This window comes from Microcaecilia unicolor, chromosome 3 (assembly GCF_901765095.1).
Source record: "Microcaecilia unicolor chromosome 3, aMicUni1.1, whole genome shotgun sequence".
Taxonomy (NCBI): Eukaryota; Metazoa; Chordata; class Amphibia; order Gymnophiona; family Siphonopidae; genus Microcaecilia; species Microcaecilia unicolor.
Window position 1 is genome coordinate 288950665 of NC_044033.1, and position 20006 is coordinate 288970670.

Genomic DNA, 20006 nt, shown 5'->3' on the forward strand with positions numbered 1-20006 from the left:
GTATCTCATTATGTTTGCTGCAGCTCTCAAAAACATACACTGCCAAAAGCTACACATTTCCCCTATGAAAAGGTAATTTTACAGCTTTATAAATTTCCTTGAGAAGAGCCAGTGAAAGTCCCTGATCCCTCTGGAATGATTGATGTTAAGTGACAGCACTGGAAGTCATGACACGTCACAAATTAAGACAATATTTAGAGGAAAAATATGCAGATCATCAATGAAACTCTTCCACTACAGAATTATAAATTCAAGTGTCAAACCAATAAACACATCACAAATGACAGCACAAATCAATTGGATCCAATGCGTGTGCAGCAATCACTAGGATGATTTTGAATATGAGAACACTTTAAACAATAGCAGAAACAGGAGGCAAGTTTCATATTTATTTATTTAACACATTTATACCCCACATTTTCCCACTAGTTGCAGGCTCAATATACTTTAGTAGATTCCTTTCCTCTCTCTATGGGTCTATATTAAACTGGTGACGATCAGAATTTTGCTGACCACCGACGCTAAACCTGGGAATTCATGTCCAGGCACTGGCACTAAATTTCTGGGTTTGCAGCAGGCTAAGTGCAACATTCAGCACATAAATTAGGCCTGAATTTTATGCGGTCCTACTTATGGGTTAACCTGGCTGGTCAAGTTCTGATATCAGCATTTAACCAGACAGGTGCTGACTCTGCTCCCGGAACACCCCAAAATAGTAGGTTTTGAGTTCAGCGCTAAAAAGGTTATTTTCAGTGGTGATAACCTGTTAAGTGCTGCTGAAAATGACCAGTTAGCCCTGAACAGGCGATTTAACCGGCCAGGAGACTTTCCTGGCCAGTTAAATTGCATTGAATATTGACCCCATGTTCCTAGACTGGTCAGTGCAGTAGGAGTCCTGGGCTGGAAGAAATGTCACAGGGCTTAGCTTCCAGATGGCAATTCTATAACTGCACCCCCACATTTACATGTCACTGGTGCACAAAGATGAACAGAATACCAGCACTTTTTCAGGTTAAGTGTGAGGAGCAGTCTAATGGTTAGTGCAATGGGTTGAGGACCTGGGGAACCAGATTAGATTCCCACTGCTGCCTAATGGTTGGCAGTGGGCTGAAATCCTGGGGAACTGGGTTCAATTCCCTCTGTAGCTCCATGTGACCCTGGGCAAGTCACTTAGCCCTCCATTGCCCCAGGTACAATATACTACTTAGATTATGAGCCAATTAGGGACAGTGCAAATAATTGTACAATTGTACATAAACTGCCTCGACTCATGCTTGAAAGAGGCGGTATATCAAATTAATAATAATTAAGTAGTAGAAAAGCAACTAAGCATATGTGTCATAGTGTGTAAGCGTGTGAAATGGTAATTCTCGCAGGGACAGGAATTATCTGTATGGCATTACCAAGAGGACAGGGACAACCTGAACAGAATTACCACAGTAATGGAAATAACGATCACTGTTTTACTGTGGGGATCGAGAGTGTGGAAAGTGGTAATACCTCCAAAACGTTGGTACGCTGATTTGGAAGAAGAGCTACTTAATGAAATCAGAAACTTGTGAGAATGGTTTTGGCATTTTCGCAGAGCAAGGAAGTGGTTTGGCCTTAACTGCTTACAAAGTATCATTTGGCTATTCCAGCAGGCAGTACCTCATCTGAAAGGGCAGTTCAGTTTTTCCTTTTAAATTATGTCTGTTTTACTGTAACCTGCTTTGGTTAAAGCAGGATATAAATGTAGAAAATCAATCAATAAATTTCATTCGCTGGAGTTACCATAGCTGACCAAAGAACACAGCTGAAGCCTGAAATGGCTGATGGACTCTTATTTTTGCATGAACTTTAGCAAATAGTGAGTTACATTCAATATTTTTCTTGAAGGTTAAGATTTTTTTTCTTCAAGATGTGTGTGACTTATTTCTATGTTTAAATTAGTAGGAATCGGGACTATTGTCATTACCGTGCCACTCTCTAGCATTTAGGTGTCTGCAGCAGGTGTACGTGCAAACAACTACAGGTCAACATTCAAAGTGATCTAATAAGCCAGAAATGGCTCCTGGCTGGTTAAGTCACCCCATTCAAGACAACCTGCTAATCTTAAGCATAACAGTGTCAAACTGAAAAAAAACTGGCTATTATGGGAGTGTTCTGTGGGGCAGAGCCAGCACTTGGCTGGTTAAGCGCTAATATTCAGCACTTAACTGGCCAAGGTCATCACATAAAAGCCAGTCCTATTTTTCTGTGGTAACCCAGTGCCAGCTAAAATTGCACTTAACCAGCTATGCGTTAGAACATAACAGACATACTGGGTCAAACCAATGGTCCATCTACCTCAGTATCCTGCTTCCAGCAGTGGCCAATCCAGGTCAAAAGTACCTGGCAGAAACCCAATTAGTAGCACCATTCAAAGCTACCAATACTAGGGCAAGCAGTGGTTTCCCCATGTCCATCTCAATACTAGACTAAGGACCTTTTCTCCAAGAACTTGTCCAAACCTTTTTTGTAAACCCAGATATACTACCATTACCATATCCTCCAGTGATGAGAGCCAAAGCTTAACTATTCTTTGAGTGAAAAAATATATTTCCTTCTATTTGTTTTAAAAGTATTTCCATGTAACATCATTGAGTGTCCCCTAATCTTTGTACTTTTTGAATGAGTGAAAAATTGATTCACCTCCACCCTGCTCCATGGTACTCTGGATTTCGTAGACCTCAATCATACCCCCCTTCCCCCCCCCCCCCCCCCCCCCCCCCCATCGTCTCTTTTCCAAGCTGAAGAAACCTAACTTCTTTAGCCTTTCCTCATATAGGAGCAGTTCCATCCCCTATCCCTAGTTTGGTCACTCTATGAATCTTTTCTAATTCCACTATATCTTTTTTCAGACACAGCGATCAGAACTGAACACAATACTCAAGGTAAGATCAGACCATGGAGCAATAAAGAAGCATAATAATATTTTTGGTCTTATTTTCCATCCTTTTTCTAATAATTCCTAGCAGCCGCTGCACACTGGGCACAAGACTTCAGGGTATTGTCTACAATGACACCTAGATATTTATGAGTGCTGATTCCTAAAGTGGACAGGTAACTATGATTCGGACTATTCTTCCCAACATGCATCACTTTGCATTTGTCTATCTTAAATGTCATCTGCCTTTTGGATGCCCAGTCTTCCAGTTTCCTAAGGTCTTGCTACAATTTTTCACAATCCGCAAGCGTTTTGACAACTTTGAATAGTTTCGTGTCATCTGCAAATTGAATCACCTTACTCGTCGTTCCGATTTCTAGATCATTTAACATATTTATGTTAAATAGCATCGGTCCCAGTACAGATCCTTACAGCACTCCACTATTTACCTTCCTCCATTAAAAAAAAATAGCCATTTAACCCTACCCTCTGTTTTCTGTCCAATAACCAATTCTTAATCCACAAAAGGACATTGCCTCCTATCCCAGGACCCCTTAATTTTCTCAGGAGTCTCTCTCATGAGGTACTTTGTCAAAAGCTTTCTGAAAATCTAGATACAATATCGGGCTCATTTTCGAAAGTGAAGGACGTCCATCTTTCAACATAAATTGGAAGATGGACGTCCTTCTCCCAGAGACGTCCAAATCGGTATAATCGAAACCCGATTTTGGACGTCTCCAACTGTAGTCCATTGCAAGGACGTCCAAATTTCAAGGGGGCGTGTCGGAGGCGTAGCGAAGGTGGGAGTTGGGCATGCCTAACACCTGGACGTCTTTGACCCATAATTGAAAAAAACAAGGACGTCCCTGACGAACACTTGGACGTTTTCACCTGGACGCATTTTTATTACGACTAAGGCACAAAAAGGTGCCCGAAATGACCAGATGACCACCGGAGAGAATCGGGGATGACCTCCCGTTACTCCCCCAGTGGTCACTAACCCCCTCCCACCCTCAAAAAACACCTTTCAAAATATGCTGTGCCAGCCTCAGATGTCATATTCAGGTCCATGACAGCGCATGCAGGTCCCGTGAGCAGTTTTAGTGGGCACTGCAGAGCACTTCACACAGGCGGACCCAGGCCCATACCCCCCCCTACCTGTTACATTTGTGGAGGAAACAGCAAGCCCTCCAAACCCCACCAGAAACCCACTGTACCCACATCTAGGTGCCCCCCTTCATCCGTAAGGTGTACAGTTGTGGGTAGTGGGTTTTAGGGAGCTAAGCACACAAGGTAAGGGAGCTATGTACCTGGGAGTAATTTATGAAGTCCACTGCAGGGCCCCCTAGGGTGCCCGGTTGGTGTCCTGGCATGTCAGGGGGACCAGTGCACTACAAATGCTGGCTCCTCCCATGCTCATGCTTTATGGAGCAACTGGTGCAGGAGCCGATGAGAGAAGGAAAAATTCTAGACTTGGTCCTTAGTGGAGCGCATGATCTGGTGAGGGACGTTATGGTACTGGGGCCGCTTGATAACAGTGACCATAATATGATCAGTTTTGATATCGACCTTGAAGTAACTGTACACAGAAAGTCAAATACGTTAGCGTTTAACTTTAAAAAAGGAGACTATGATAAAATGAGAAGAACGGTAAAAAAAAAAAACTTAGGGGGGCAACTGAGAGAGTAAAAACTGTACAACAGGCGTGGACGCTGTTCAAAAATACCATCCTGGAGGCCCAGGCCATACATATTCCGCAAATTAGAAAAGAAAGACGGAACTCCAAAAGACAGTCGGCCTGGTTGAAAAGTGAGGTGAAGGAAGCTATTAGGGCTAAAAGAAACGCCTTCAGAAAATGGAAGAAGGAACCGTCTGAAAATAACAAGAAGCAGCATAAGGAGTGTCAAAGCAAATGCAAGGCGCAGATAAAGAAGGCCAAGAGGGATTACGAAAAAAAGATAGCATTAGAGGCAAAAAAACATAGTAAAATTTTTTTTCGGTATATTAAAAGCAGGAAGCCGGCAAAAGAATCGGTTGGGCCGCTGGATGACCGAGGGGTAAAAGGGGCGATCAAGGAAGACAAAGACGTAGCGGAGAGACTGAATGAATTCTTTGCTTCGGTCTTCACCGAGGAAGATTTGGGTGGGATACCGGTGTCGGAAATGGTATTTCAAGCGGACGAGTCGGAGAAACTTACTGACTTCACGGTAAACCTGGAGGACGTAATGGGGCAGTTCGGCAAACTGAAGAGTAGCAAATCTCCTGGACCGGATGGTATTCATCCTAGAGTACTGATAGAACTGAAAAATGAGCTTTCGGAGCTACTGCTAGTGATATGCAACTTATCCTTAAAATCGAGCGTGGTACCGGAAGATTGGAGGGTGGCCAATGTAACGCCTATTTTTAGAAAAAGGCTCCAGGGGAGATCCGGGAAATTATAGACCGGTGAGTCTGACGTCGGTGCCGGGGAAAATGGTAGAGGCTATTATTAAAAACAAAATTACAGAGCACATCCGAGGACATGGATTACTGAGACCGAGTCAGCACGGCTTTTGTGTGGGGAAATCTTGCCTGACCAATTTACTTCAATTCTTTGAAGGAGTAAACAAACATGTGGACAAAGGGGAGCCGGTTGATATTGTGTATCTGGATTTTCAAAAGGCGTTTGACAAGGTACATCATGAAAGGCTACAGAGGAAATTGGAGGGTCATGGGATAGGAGGAAATGTCCTATTGTGGATTAAAAACTGGTTGAAGGATAGGAAACAGAGAGTGGGGTTAAATGGGCAGTATTCACAATGGAGAAGGGTAGTTAGTGGGGTTCCTCAGGGGTCTGTGCTAGGACCACTGCTTTTTAATATATTTATAAATGATTTAGAGATGGGAGTAACTAGCGAGGTAATTAAATTTGCTGATGACACAAAGTTATTCAAAGTCGTTAACTCGCGACAGGATTGTGAAAAATTACAAGAGGACCTTACGAGACTGGGAGACTGGGCGGCTAAATGGCAGATGACGTTTAATGTGAGCAAGTGCAAGGTGATGCATGTGGGAAAAAAGAACCCGAATTATAGCTACGTCATGCAAGGTTCCACGTTAGGAGTTACGGACCAAGAAAGGGATCTGGGTGTCGTCGTCGATAACACACTGAAACCTTCTGCTCAGTGTGCTGCTGCGGCTAGGAAAGCGAATAGAATGTTGGGTATTATTAGGAAAGGTATGGAAAACAGGTGTGAGGATGTTATAATGCCGTTGTATCGCTCCATGGTGCGACCGCACCTTGAGTATTGTGTTCAATTCTGGTCGCCGCATCTCAAGAAAGATATAGTAGAATTGGAAAAGGTGCAGCGAAGGGCGACTAAAATGATAGCGGGGATGGGACGACTTCCCTATGAAGAAAGACTAAGGAGGTTAGGGCTATTCAGCTTGGAGAAGAGACGGCTGAGGGGAGACATGATAGAGGTATATAAAATAATGAGTGGAGTGGAACAGGTGGATGTGAAGCGTCTGTTCACGCTTTCCAAAAATACTGGGACTAGGGGGCATGCGATTAAACTACAGTGTAGTAAATTTAAAACAAATCGGAGAAAATTTTTCTTCACCCAACGTGTAATTAAACTCTGGAATTCATTGCCGGAAAATGTGGTGAAGGCGGTTAGCTTAGCAGAGTTTAAAAAGGGGTTGGCCGGTTTCCTAAAGGACAAGTCCATAAACTGCTACTAAACGAACTTGGAAAAATCCAAAATCCCAGGAATAACATGTATAGAATGTTTGTACGTTTGGGAAGCTTGCCAGGTGCCTTTGGCCTGGATTGGCCGCTGTCGTGGACAAGATGCTGGGCTCGATGGACCCTTGGTCTTTTCCCAGTATGGCATTATTTATGTACTTATGTACAAATGGCTTGCATCAGGACGTTTTTGACATGGACGTCTTTGGTTTCGAAAATCGCAGAAAGTCAGAAACGTCCATGTCTAGGGACATCCAAATTTAAGGATTTGGACGTCTCTGATGATATTTTTGAAACGAAAGATGGACGTCCATCTTGTTTCGAAAATACGGGTTTCCCCGCCCCTGGATTTCGCCGTTTTGCAAGGACGTCCAAATCGCAACTTGGACGTTTCTTTCGAAAATGCCCCTACACATCAACCAGCTCAACTTTATCAACGTTTATTCACACCTTCAATGAAATCAAGAAAATTGGCGAAGCAAGACCTCCCTTTGCTGAATCCATGCCCTGTCCCATTAAAACCTGGTTTGTCTACGTGTTCTGTAATTTTATTCTTTATAACAGTTTCCCCTATTTTGCCTGACACTGAAGTCAGGCTTACCGGACTGCAATTTCCCAGATCACCCCTGGAACCCTTTTTAAAAATTGGCGTCACATTGGTCACACTCCAGTCTTCACGTACTTTGAACAATTTTAATGATAGGTTATAGATCACTAGCAGATCAACAATTTCATGTTTGAATTCTTTAAATACCCTGGTGTGTATAACATCCGGTCCCAGGTCATTCATTACTCTTTAACTTGTCAATTTGGCTCAATACTTCTTCCAAGTTCAATAAGATTTCTTTCAGTTCCTCCGAAACGTAACCCCTGAAAACCGTTTCTGGTATAGGTAGATCTCTTACATAAGCACCGCCATACTGGGAAAAGACCAAGGGTCCATCAAGCCCAGCATCCTGTCTCTGATAGCGGCCAATCCAGGTTTCAAGAACCTGGCAACCCCCCCCCCCCCCCCCAAATAAATAAATAAATAAAAAATAATGTTCAATGGACTTTTCCTTCAGGAATCTGTCCAAACCCCGCTTAAACTCCGTAAGGCCAGCCGCTGCCACCACATTTTCCGGCAACGAGTTCCAGAGTCCAACTACACACTGAGTAAAGAAAAACTTTCTCCTATCTACTATATTCTAGCTTCATCTTGTGTCCCCTGGTTCTATTATTGTTTGAAAGTGTAAACAAACGCTTCACATCTGTCCGCTCTACTCCGCTCATTATTTTGTAGACTTCTATCATATCACCTGTCAGCTGCCTTTTCTCCAAGCTGAAGAGCCCTAATCTTCTCAGCCTTTCCTCATAGGGAAGTCGTTCCATCCCTTTTATCATTTTCGTTGCCCTTCTCTGCACCTTCTCCAATTCCTTTATATCGTTTTTGAGACACATCTTCTTCTGTAAATACTGAGGTAAAGAATTCAGTCAATCTCTCCGCTATGACCTTGTCCTCCCTGAGTGCTCCTTTTGCTCCTTCCTGATCTAATGGCCCCACAGAAACCATTGCAGGCTTCCTGCTTCTATTATACCTCAAAAAAGTGTTTCTATGAGTTTTTGTCTCAACAAACCTGGAAATTCAATGCTGGAGCCCGGACACAGCCCGGCACTGAATTTCTGGGTTTTAACACCACTGGCTTTAGCAAAACGCTGAGCACTGCCTGCTGAATAATCGGGCCTCTAGATTTTAGAACATGCTTATATATGCTAATATTCTAGAACAGAATCTGTGTGCCCAGATGCCATTATACAATAGTCCTGTCACTATACAGCATCGGGGTGCTCAGTTACAAAACTGCCCCCCAAGTATCGCGCTTAGTGATGTTTATTTGTTACTGGATATACTGCTTTTGCAGAAAAGGTCAAAGCAGTGTACAAAATTAAAATAAGGTAAAAAGAAAGGAACTACAAATGGTTATAGGAAAGAAAATAAACATACAAAGAAAGCACACATAGCAAAACTAAAAATGAACAATTAAAATAACATTTAAAATAGCAGATTAAGGGTGAACTGTTTCCTCCCCCAGTGGAAAATCTGACTCGGGGGTCAAACTAAGAACCTTCCACATGGTGGTGCACAGTCTAGAAGCATAGCCAAACTTGCCATTTTGGGTGGGCCCAGTTAACCTGTCCTCCGCCTCTATAAAAAATTAATCTCTCCCTCTTTCTTCCCGTACATTCCCTCTGCCCCTACTCACATATCGTCATCTTCCCCCCCTCCACCTGCAGCCCAGCATCTGCTTCTCCCTCCTGCCTACACATCCGCACCTCCCCCCCACATCTGTTCATCTCTCTCTGAACCCCCACAACTGTCTACCTTCGAGTGGTCACCTGCAGCCATTTATTTAAGGCAACCTGTGCCAGTCCTACAGGCTTCTTTTTACCGCTTACCTGCCAGTGAAGAATTAGGAAGTGATGACATTGAGGGCAGGATGAGGTAAATATTGACTGGGTAAATGTAACATCAGGGCATGCAAGGGAGGTAAAATTCCTTGACGAAATTACTCGACAGAAACGGCACTATCTAAGGTCTGCAATGACCTGTTCCTCGCCAAATCCAAAGGTCACTACTCCATCCTCATCCTCCTCGACCTATCCGCCACTTTTGACACTGTCAATCACAACCTACTTCTTGACACACTGTCCTCCTTTGGGTTCCAGGGCTCTGTCCTCTCCTGGTTCTCCTCTTATCTCTCCCACTGTACCTTCAGAGTACACTCTCATGGTTCTTCCTCTACCCCAATCCCGCTCTCTGTTGGAGTTCCTCATGGATCTGTCCTTGGACCCCTTCTTTTTTCAATCACTACTCATTTGCCTCCCCCCACCCCTTGTTCCTTCTCACCCAGTACTTCCCTTGCCCTTAGTTGTCTTGTCTGTCTGTATTATTTAGATTGTAAGCTCTTTGGAGCAGGGACTGTCTCTTTATGTGTCATGTCTGTGGCCGTGACCACTCTCAGACTTACCTTATTTCTGGGGGTCAGCTTCTAAGCTGGCTTCTGCCTATCCTTTCTGGAGTAGTTTTCCTTCTGTGTGCTGGCTGCTTCCAGCATGGCTCTAATTACTCCACTCTACTGCACCTGGGGGTGCTGCCTCAGTTAGCTCTACCTCTGTCTCCAGCCTGGCTCTGTTTGCTCCTCTGTGCTGCACCTAGGTATTCTAAGTCTCTCTATGTTCTGTGTGCGCTCTGCCTGCTCCTTGGTTTGTGCTCCTCTCACCTGCTGGTGGCCAAAGCCAGTGGCTGCCATAGTTTGTCTTGCTGTTCCTACCCATTCCAGACTTTAGCCTAGTCCGGTCCAGTTCTTCCAGGCTGCCGGACTAGTCTCTCTTGTTTGTGCCTGAACAGCCTCCGTAGTTGCTTACTGATGGCTGCAGCTGCTCCTCAGGTGTTGAAGGGCTTTATAAATCACTTAGAGACTGCAGCCTTTGCATCGTCTAAGGTCCCTGGTATGTTAGAGTGCTCTGTGCACTGCTACCTTGTCCAGTTCAGTGTGAGTTTCTAGCTTGTTACTAGTAGCTTGGGCATAGCTTTTCTTGTTGGCTTGTGTACAACTTTACTAGTTCTCCTGTGTGTTGTGTTGTGTGAGTTCCTAGTGTGTGACTAGTTAGCTTGGGCATACCTTTGCTTGTTAGCTTGTGTACAGCTTTACTAGTTCTCCTGTGCGTTGTGTTGTGCGAGTTCCTAGTGTGTGACTAGTTAGCTTGGGCATAGCTTTGCTTGTTAGCATGTGTACAGCTTTACTAGTTCTCCTGTGTTTTGCTTAGTGTGAGTTTCTAGTTTGTGACTAGTTAGCTTGGGCATAGCTTTCTTGTTAGCTTGTGTACAGCTTTACTAGTTTTCTTGTGTTTAGCTTTCTGGTTTTCCCGTGTGCGTTTTCCTTTGCTTCTGGAGCTTCAGCCCTAGTCCTGTCCGCTGCCAGTACTCCTTGCTACTGGAGCTCCAGCCATAGTCTTGCTACTTGACCTGACCATTGCCTGAATCTGACTACTCTCTGCCTGAACCCCGATACTTGCTGCCTGCTACCTGACCCGACTACTGCCTGAACCCCGATACTTGCTGCCTGACCCGACTACTGCCTGAACCCTGATACTTGCTGCCTGCTGCCTGACCCGACTACTGCCTGAACCCGGATATACTCTGTCTGTGGCCAGACCTGACTATTGCCGGAACCCGGACATTCCCTGCCTGTCTGCCTTGCTTTCGTCTAGGTGCCTGGGGGCACTTCTGTATCCTGATTCCTGTTGTTCCTGCTTGCTAGTTCCAGTTCCGGTTTTCCTGTAAGCCCTGCCGGCTGCTCGAACCTGAGGGCTCAACCCTCAGGGAATGGTGGCTAAGCGTAGGTGAAGCCTAGGTCCAGTGTGTTCCTGTCCAGCAGGTTCCGGTCCCATGTGTTCCAGTCCAGTGGGCTCCACTCCAGTGTGTGCCAGTCCAGTGGGTTCCAGTCCAGTGCGCACACGTTCGGTGCGTTCCAGTCCTGTGTATTCCAGTGCAGAACTCCAGTCCGGGGTTCCAGTCCAGCCTTGCCTCGTCTCTGATTTGAAGGTGACCTTGCCTGCCACTGCCGCTCCATGGTAGTGGTCCAAGGGCTCACAAACCCAGTGCTTCCAGGGAAGAAGCCTGACATTATGTCAGGTGTTCAGTGCTGCATGCGTCTGGTAGCGCTATACAAATGCTAATAATAATAAAAACTGTAGAAATCAAAGCAACCCCAAATGAAAAGATCCTGACTAAGCCCACTGGACGTAGTATTTCTGGAGAAGTAGCATAATGGATAGTGCGGTCGCTTGAGAACCAGATTCGACTGGGTTAGATTCCCACTGCAGCTCTTTGCGATTCTGGTCAAGTCACTTAACCTCCATTGCCATAGGTACAAAATAAGTACCTGTATATAATATGTAAACCTTTCTGAAATAGTCAACTGTTATGAGTGTAAAGTGCAAATGCTGTCTGTTAGTTTATCCACAAGCCAAATGTTGCTCAACCAGGGAGAGAGGTGAGAGACAAGAGGGAAATGTACCCCTACAACCTAAAACTGCTGGGAGAGGGAGAGAAATTATTTCAACCATTTTATATGAAGTACCACAAAATAATAGTTCATTTTCTTACACCATGGGAAAACCTAGCTCTCTGCCCTGTGTTCCATGTTGTTGCTACACTACACTGCTTCGGTGATCCCCACTGTTCCCTGCTCTGTTACATTACATATAAGGAGCATAGTGTTTGGGCACCACTTGCTCTATATGGATCACATTAAAAGAGAGCACAGATTTCTCAATGGCAATCCTACCCAAAGATCTGGTGTGATGTTACACAGAGACATAACCATCAATTGCCACAGGATTAGAGGCTTTCCCAGTGCATGCGACAGGCCAAAAGTTATTAAAGCTGTTTACATAGCAAATTAACCAATGACAGCTACTCAGAAAACAGGCAACTCTGTTGATTTAATGTAGTTTTATATTGTCTTGTGCAAAAGCTTCAGAATGAGCCAGATATCTTGTGGGGGGGGGGGGGGGGGGAATCTTCCAGCATACGTCAATACTGCTGTGACTGCCTTCTCTCCTCCTCGAAATGCACTACCTGCTCCTCAGACCCCATCCCCACCAACTTATTTAACACCATCACTCCTACTGTCACCCCCCCCATCTGTCATATCCTCAACCTCTCTCTCTCCACTGCAACTGTCCCTGACACCTTCAAACATGCTGTAGTCACACCACTCCTCAAAAAACCATCACTTGACCCTACCTGTCCCTCCAACTACCGCCCCATTTCCCTCCTACCCTTCCTCTCCAAGATACAGCCGCTGCCTTGATTTTCTCTCCTCTCATGCCATCCTTGATCCGCTTCAATCCGGCTTTCGCCCCCTACACTCGACAGAAACGGCACTATCTAAAGTCTGCAACGACCTGTTCCTTGCCAAATCCAAAGGCCACTACTTCATCCTCATCCTCCTTGACCTATCTGCCGCTTTTGACACTGTCAATCACAACTTACTTCTCGCCACACTGTCCTCATTTGGGTTCCAGGGCTCTGTCCTCTCCTGGTTCTCCTCTTATCTCTCCCACTGTACCTTCAGAGTACACTCTCATGGTTCTTCCTCTACCCCAATCCCGCTCTCTGTTGGAGTTCCTCATGGATCTGTCCTTGGACCCCTTCTTTTTTCAATCTACACCTCTTCCCTGGGCTCCCTAATCTCCTCTCATGGTTTCCAATATCATCTTTATGCTGATGACACCCAGCTTTATCTCTCCACACCAGACATCACTGCGGAAACCCAGGCCAAAGTATCGGCCTGCTTATCCGACATTGCTGCCTGGATGTCCAACCGCCACTTGAAACTGAACATGGTCAAGACCGAGCTTATTGTCTTCCCTCCCAAACCCACTTCTCCTCTCCCTCCACCCTCTATCTCAGTTGATAACACCCTCATCGTCCCCGTCTCATCTGCCCGCAACCTCGGAGTCATCTTCGACTCCTCCCTCTCCTTCTCTGCGCATATCCAGCAGATAGCCAAGACCTGTTGCTTCTTCCTCTATAACATTAGCAAAATTCGCCCTTTCCTCTCTGAGCACACCACCCGAACTCTCATCCACTCTCTCATTACTTCTCGCCTTGACTACTGCAACCTACTCCTCACTGGCCTCCCACTTTGCCATCTATCCCCCCTTCAGTCCGTTCAGAACTCTGCCGCACGCCTTATCTTCCGCCTGGACCGATATACTCATATCACTCCTCTCCTCAAGTCACTTCACTGGCTTCCGATCAGGTACCACATACAGTTCAAGCTTCTCCTATTAACCTACAAATGCACTCGATCTGCAGCCCCTCCTTACCTCTCTACCCTCATCTCCCCTTACGTTCCTTCCCGTAACCTCCGCTCTCAAGACAAATCCCTACTTTCAGTACCCTTCACCACCACCGCCAACTCCAGGCTCCGCCCTTTCTGCCTCGCCTCACCCCATGCCTGGAATAAACTCCCTGAGCCCATACGCCAGGCCCCCTCCCTGCCCATCTTCAAATCCTTACTCAAAGCCCACCTCTTCAATGTCGCCTTCGGCACCTAACCACCATACTTCTATTCAGGAAATCTAGACTGCTCCAACTCGACATTTCGCCCATTAGATTGTAAGCTCTTTTGAGCAGGGACTGTCCTTTTTTGTTAAACTGTACAGCGCTGCGTAACCCTAGTAGCGCTCTAGAAATGTTAAGTAGTAGTAGTTATGAGAAATGCAAAGCACAGAAAAGCTCTCGCTAGAACAGAATCAACAGTAGTTGTGTACCATAAAAAACACTCCTTGCAGTACCTATTACAATTTATTATTAAGCAGATTAAGAACCTTGAGCCCAGTATCCTATCTCTGAAGGTGCCTAATTTAGGTCACCTGGCAGATGCTAATGGAGAGTTCCATTCTTTCCAACTCATTCCCAGAAGTAATAGGTGGTCATCTTCAGGTCCACTTGGATAACAGTTAATGGACATGTCTTACAGCAACTTGTCAAAACCTTTATTAAATTCAGCTATATTATTAGACTTGACTGCATCCTTCAGTCACAAATTCCAGCGTTTGTGTATGAACTGAAAAAATATTTAGTCTCTTAAATTTGTTTAAACCAAGTTAGTCTCATGTCCTAGTACAATTTAAAAAGGCAATTCTATAACTGGGCACGTGCAGTTACATGTACCTAACAAACATGAAAGCTGTTTACACCCCAAATGTGTTACGTGCTATTCTATAAAGTAGCTGTGGACCTATGGTGCATAAATGTGAGGATGGCACCCACATGGGTGGGGCATGGTGAGCCATGGGAGTGGTGCTAACTTACAGATTACCATAAGTTATGCGCACTGCATAAGTGGTCATGACTAAATGAAGGTGCATTGATGCTGACTTGCACTAGTGTTCTATAATGGAATTGTAGCGCCAAGATGCCATTATAGAACTGGCACTCAGCCTAATGAGGTGCCAAGTTATAGAATTGCCCTAATAAGACTATATATCAATTTGAAAGAGGGAATGTTATCTAATCATATCGAGTGGGAAAAGTAAACCAGGCTTGTCCAAAGAACTGGGACCAAACAAATAATTAATAATAAAATTAACACAGTTTAATAAACTGTGTTGATATTATTATTAATAATTATTTGTTTGGTCCCAGTTCTTTGAACAAGCCTGGTTTACTTTTCCCACTTCTTTTATTTCTGTTTGCTGCCCCATGGGATCTATTGAGTTCTCCACGTACGTGGATCCTCTTTAGCATCTAATCATATCAACATAGTGGGTAAGAGGGAAAGGCAGCTGGGCCCATCCATTCTGCCCAGCTATTCCAGTCCACACAGTCAGCAGTACAAGCTTCAGAATTCTTAGGATAACAGTCCCCATCCAAGTCACGTTTTGTTGTCTTCCTGGACGAGCCTACAATTTCCCATATCTAATCCAGCATTTGGGCCCTTTCACTTCCCTATATTTTACCCCCAAGCTTTGTAATAATCCAAACGCTAACAAAACTAATAAAGGCCCTTCTGGCCTTTGCTGGGCAGTATTCAGCCTCCTCCAATCTGCCACAATCCATTCAACTGGTTTTTGGGGGTTGTGACATGTCTCATAGCACTTACTAAATAGCTTAAGATAAAGCTTCCCAAAACCTACATTTGGGGTCATGGACCTGGGCATGTCCTCCATACTGACATCAGTGTATGCCTCCGATAATGGGGTCGTTGCCACAGAACAATCGCTAAGCACTTGTGTGAGATACTCTTGGTGGCATCTATTATACACCCCTTGCCCACTTCCCCATATTCCATCATGTAACTCAGAACTCCTTACATTTGGCAGACACATTGTATCCTCCAAGAGGGGCAGGATGTCCATCTGCTGCATCAAACCCTGCTGACACCAGCACCACGTCCGGGGAGAATTCACGGGCAATGGGCATTACCACAGTCCTGAAAATGGTATGGAAAAGAGAGTCAGTGTACATTTGAGAAACAGCCATCATTGTTGAAGGATACTTGCTAGACCAGTGCATTACAGCAAATACGCCTGGGCCTGTGGCACAAGCTACTCTTCACCAGGTTCAGTTTCCTAGAACAGACACCTCCATGCAAAGGTTATAGAGCACTGTCCTGCAGTGGTATACAGCCAATGATGCTAATCCTAAACCTAGGCATGCCTGTTGTACAGTCACCTGCTTTCTCTCAGCAAGAACCACAGGGGCTGTACATTTACCAGAAACCAGGCCATTTTATACCTTAGCAGCTACCAGGACCATTTTCTTTTGCTGACCCTCTACCTCTTTTCCATCTATCCTCTCTGTTGTCTCACTTTAAACAACGTTGGTTGCATCAGTGGTTCCCAACAGTAAACATTTAATAAACATGCTTTTTAGGTTTTAAAGAAAATCTTTTTGCTTTGAATTTTCCCTTTTTGATTTCTAGATGTCTTTGCCGTTATCCCCTTTCTGAGACCACACCCCATGTGGTGCGGAGGAGGACTGAAGAATATTTCTCCTCCAAGGGGAAGCCTCAGCAGAAGCCACCACAGTCTTTCTCTCAGACTTATGCCCAACATGGCCAATATTCAAAGGCACTTGTCCAGTTGGCAGGTGTGGCTAATAATAAGTGCCGGCAAGACAGATTCAGCAGCACTAACCAAGTGGCTGGCTGATTCTTGGGCGAAGTTGGAAATTATCCAATTAGCTGTTATACTCAGACCACAAACCAGATAAAATTAGGACAGCAAAAAGGATGGATATTCAGCGTTGCTCAGAACGGATGCTGACCGGATAAATTGCGCTTAACCAGCTATCCGCCAATATTCAGCGGGAGATAACTGGAAAACCTCTGATGAATATCTGTGGTTAGCAGCGGGCGGATAACTGGTTATATCACGCAACATAACCGGCTATCCGTTGACATTAAAACTGGGTTTGGCAGTCATATCTGGCTGCGTCCAACCTTGGTATATCTGGCCATATTTCGGCTCTCTGGGGAGTCGCCTGGAAGGCTCATGCATTACAATTATTTGATCAATTTCATCTCCCTGTGTAGAGAGTCCAGGGTCTAAAACCTTTCTTGAAATGATCAGTCCTCATGGGCAAAAAGGTAATTCTCCAGCACTGGATAGGAGTGGAGCCGCCTACATCTCAGCAGTGGCGGTCTAGGATGATACATTTATGTGCGTTGGAACGCAGAGGGGTCGGAGATCTAGCCTCGAACAAGGGGGAAGCATATTGTCAGAGGTGGTCACCATTTTGGGACTCTTTAACCCTAGTGGCACGCAGTAGAATCTTGAATTCGTAAGGGTATATCATGGAGCACGTGGGGAGGGGGGGGGATGGGGGGGGGGGTAAGGGGGGGCATTATGTTGGTTTCAAGTGAGTACAAGGTAGAGGTGTGATAGGTGTGCTGAGGGCTATAAGAGTCAAGGCCCGTGGTGCTCTGTTTTGTATAACATGCCTCTATGTCTCATGTTGTTGCCTTTTGTTCTGTACCTGTTCGTTATTTGGAAAACTTCAATAAACAGATTCAAACATAAAGATGACTGGCTACGTTTGAATATTAACATAGCCGGTTATTGCATGAAGAACTATTCTTACATACTGGTTGGACACAAGGGGCCCATCTCTGCAACATTGGAGAACTATAATGAGTACACAATTGCGTATGGATCGTCTGCAAATTTCAGACTTTGAGCATGCTACTGGTTGACATTTTCAGGCTACATGGGAGGTCTTTTGGAAGACACTGACCCCACATGCACAAAGCACCATCTTAAACATCTAATAACAGATGGTCCTCTCATAGTGGTAGTTTGGGGGATGGGAAGTTCTGGGGGGGGGGGGGGGGGGAAACAGTCTGTTATATTTTGGCAAATAGGGTCTATCATGTTTTGTACAGTTTTCTGGTTGCATTGCAGTTAATAAACATGATTTAAGCCTAACATAGCTGGTTATCTTCAAACCAGCTGAAAAAAAATGGATATTCAATGCCGGTCACTGGAAATGGCCCGGCACTGAACATCCAGGTTCAGCGCAGACTGTGGGAGACAACCCGGCTATCTCCCGCAGTCTAAGTATCGGGGCTGTAGTATTCAGTAAAAATTTTTCTTTGTGCTGGATCATGCCTTATGACCTCCTTGCTGACTGTGCCTCAACTTAAAAAGAAACACAGAAATAGAAGTGACCATTGAGTGCAATTTCTCAACTATACCCCTCCAAGCTGAGAAGCCCCTGGAGGCTGAAAAAAAGATAAACTGGGCAACTAGGAGATGGTATGAAAAAAAGAAAAACTGGCAGCAGATCAAAGGCTAAGCAGAAATCCCATTGCGGAAATCAAATTTCTGTGTAAATAAAATACTATTTATAGATATCTTTCATGTAAAATCAAACCACATGTGCTGCAAAGCCAGAGGGGGTTGAAGGAAAGGAATGGAGGCCATTAAAGAAGAAAACTGTGGCCAGCTACAAAAAGTCAGCTTTGCAGGAGTCTGAAACCCTCTCTGGGTCTATGCAAGCAACTCCACAGATCTGCAACACGTCCACACCAGAATGGCACCAAAACAAGCAGCCAATACACTGCGCCCTAGAACTGCAGGTCCCCTTCCACACATCCCCCCCTCCCCCTGAGGGTTGCAGACTGAAGGTCTATATGGGCTATACAACTGACTCCCTGGGTGCTTTTGCATAGAGAGCTCCTGAAGGCTGGCTAAAACTGATCAGAGGAGTAGCAGACAGAGAGAAAGAGAGCAATCAGGTAAAAAGGAAGAAGGGTGAGAAAACTGCAGAGCACAGGAGGAGAACAACAACTGTACCTGAAAGCTGCCAGATACTCTGGATCACCCATAGGCGGGTCAATTCCCCCTGTCCATGCCACGTTCACATTGAATCCTTCGCCACTGCCAGCACCAACCTAGAAACCAATAAACCAAACCATGAGATGAGGCTTCAAACCTGCCTCCCCCCTCAAAATAGGGATCAACAGTCAGACCCTGGAGGACATCAGTCTATCCAGTCATTAGGATGGCTGAACCAACCCCTGTGATCTGGGCATCTGAGGCCCAGGATCCCTTAAATGGCAGATCACGAAAAAGGAGGAGGAATGAGAAACCTAGCTTATCTAGTGGAGGCTGAGACCCTCTATAACATTGCCCATGCCCATGAAAAGGGAGAATGGAGGACTTCAATCATGAGATACCTTTCTGAACTGCAGGAAGCAGACGGACACCTAAGGCAACTGCAGGACACATACAATGCTGTTACTAGGAAAAGGGGGTTGGCAGGATGGCAATCCATCAGGACTCAGCACATTTTACATCAAACAGCTTGGATCTCTTTTCCCATATGGATGAATGAAAAAGTACTTTGGGTGGGAAAACAGGGAAGGTTTGGATGAGGAATTTTTCATTTATTATTGTATTAGATCCATTATTCACTTTATCAAGACCCCCCTTAGCCCAGATTTATTGAACATTTACATTATTGTCTTGTAAAATTTATCAGAAAAAAGTACAGAACTCATGGCGGACAATTTTTGTTTGTATAGTTTGCAGTTTGAGATCCTTCTTGCTGAGTATTCAGTAATTCCTAAATATTTTGCCTCTGTAGGGTGAACAGTTACTGTGACATTCACAAGCGATTGCTTATGGCTGGCTTCTCTGTAGTCCGGATCCTTTAATAGACCAGCATGATGATGAAGAGATGTTGTGCGTTTAATATAAAGTTCACTCACATCTAAAGCAGGGGATCTACACACTATGGTGGCAATTCTATTAACTGACACCAAGATGTAGACGCCCCAATGCCACGTTGTTAGCGCCAATTCTACAATGGCATTTTGGTGCCAAAATTCCATTACAGAACACTAGCATAAGCTGACACTGGTGTGCTAACAGTTATGCCAATGGCAGTTGTGACTGTTGGCGCCTAACTGTGCCTGAAGTAAGAGCACCTAACTTCTAGTATTGTACAAGGTATGTGCGTATCTCAGAGCCCCCCCCCCCCCAATCCCTGCCTTCTCTTTTATAATAATGCTAAAATTTATTAGAGTAAATAAACGATTACAATACAAATTCTTTTACCCCAGTGTTACAGAAAATTGAATTCTTATTTATATCGGTCTAAATTTCAGCACCATGTTTACACCCCCTCGCACTTAAGCACGAAGCAATTTTGGCATGTATGTTATAAACCAGCACCTAGGCACAAAATTGCCAATTAGTGGCACCAATCACCCATGTTTAGTGCTCTTTCATAACTTATAAACACACTCTGAAATGCACTGCCTGAAAGGCTCTGCTTAACACAAGACTATCTCTACTTCAGGAAGC

The 20006-nt window shown here is 44.8% G+C and overlaps 1 protein-coding gene across 9 annotated transcripts in view; it reads right to left on the reverse strand.

Annotated features, from left to right (window-relative positions):
• HDAC7 (histone deacetylase 7) overlaps positions 1-20006 on the reverse strand; it is a 964197-nt gene that overhangs the window by 38902 nt on the left and 905289 nt on the right. For all 9 annotated transcript variants that reach the window (XM_030198155.1, XM_030198159.1, XM_030198158.1 and 6 more), the window contains 2 exons: positions 18492-18589; positions 15507-15625 (listed from right to left, as the gene is read on the reverse strand). In XM_030198155.1, the coding sequence (XP_030054015.1) occupies positions 15507-15625; positions 18492-18589 (217 nt within the window). The remainder of the gene's footprint in view (positions 1-15506; positions 15626-18491; positions 18590-20006) is intronic.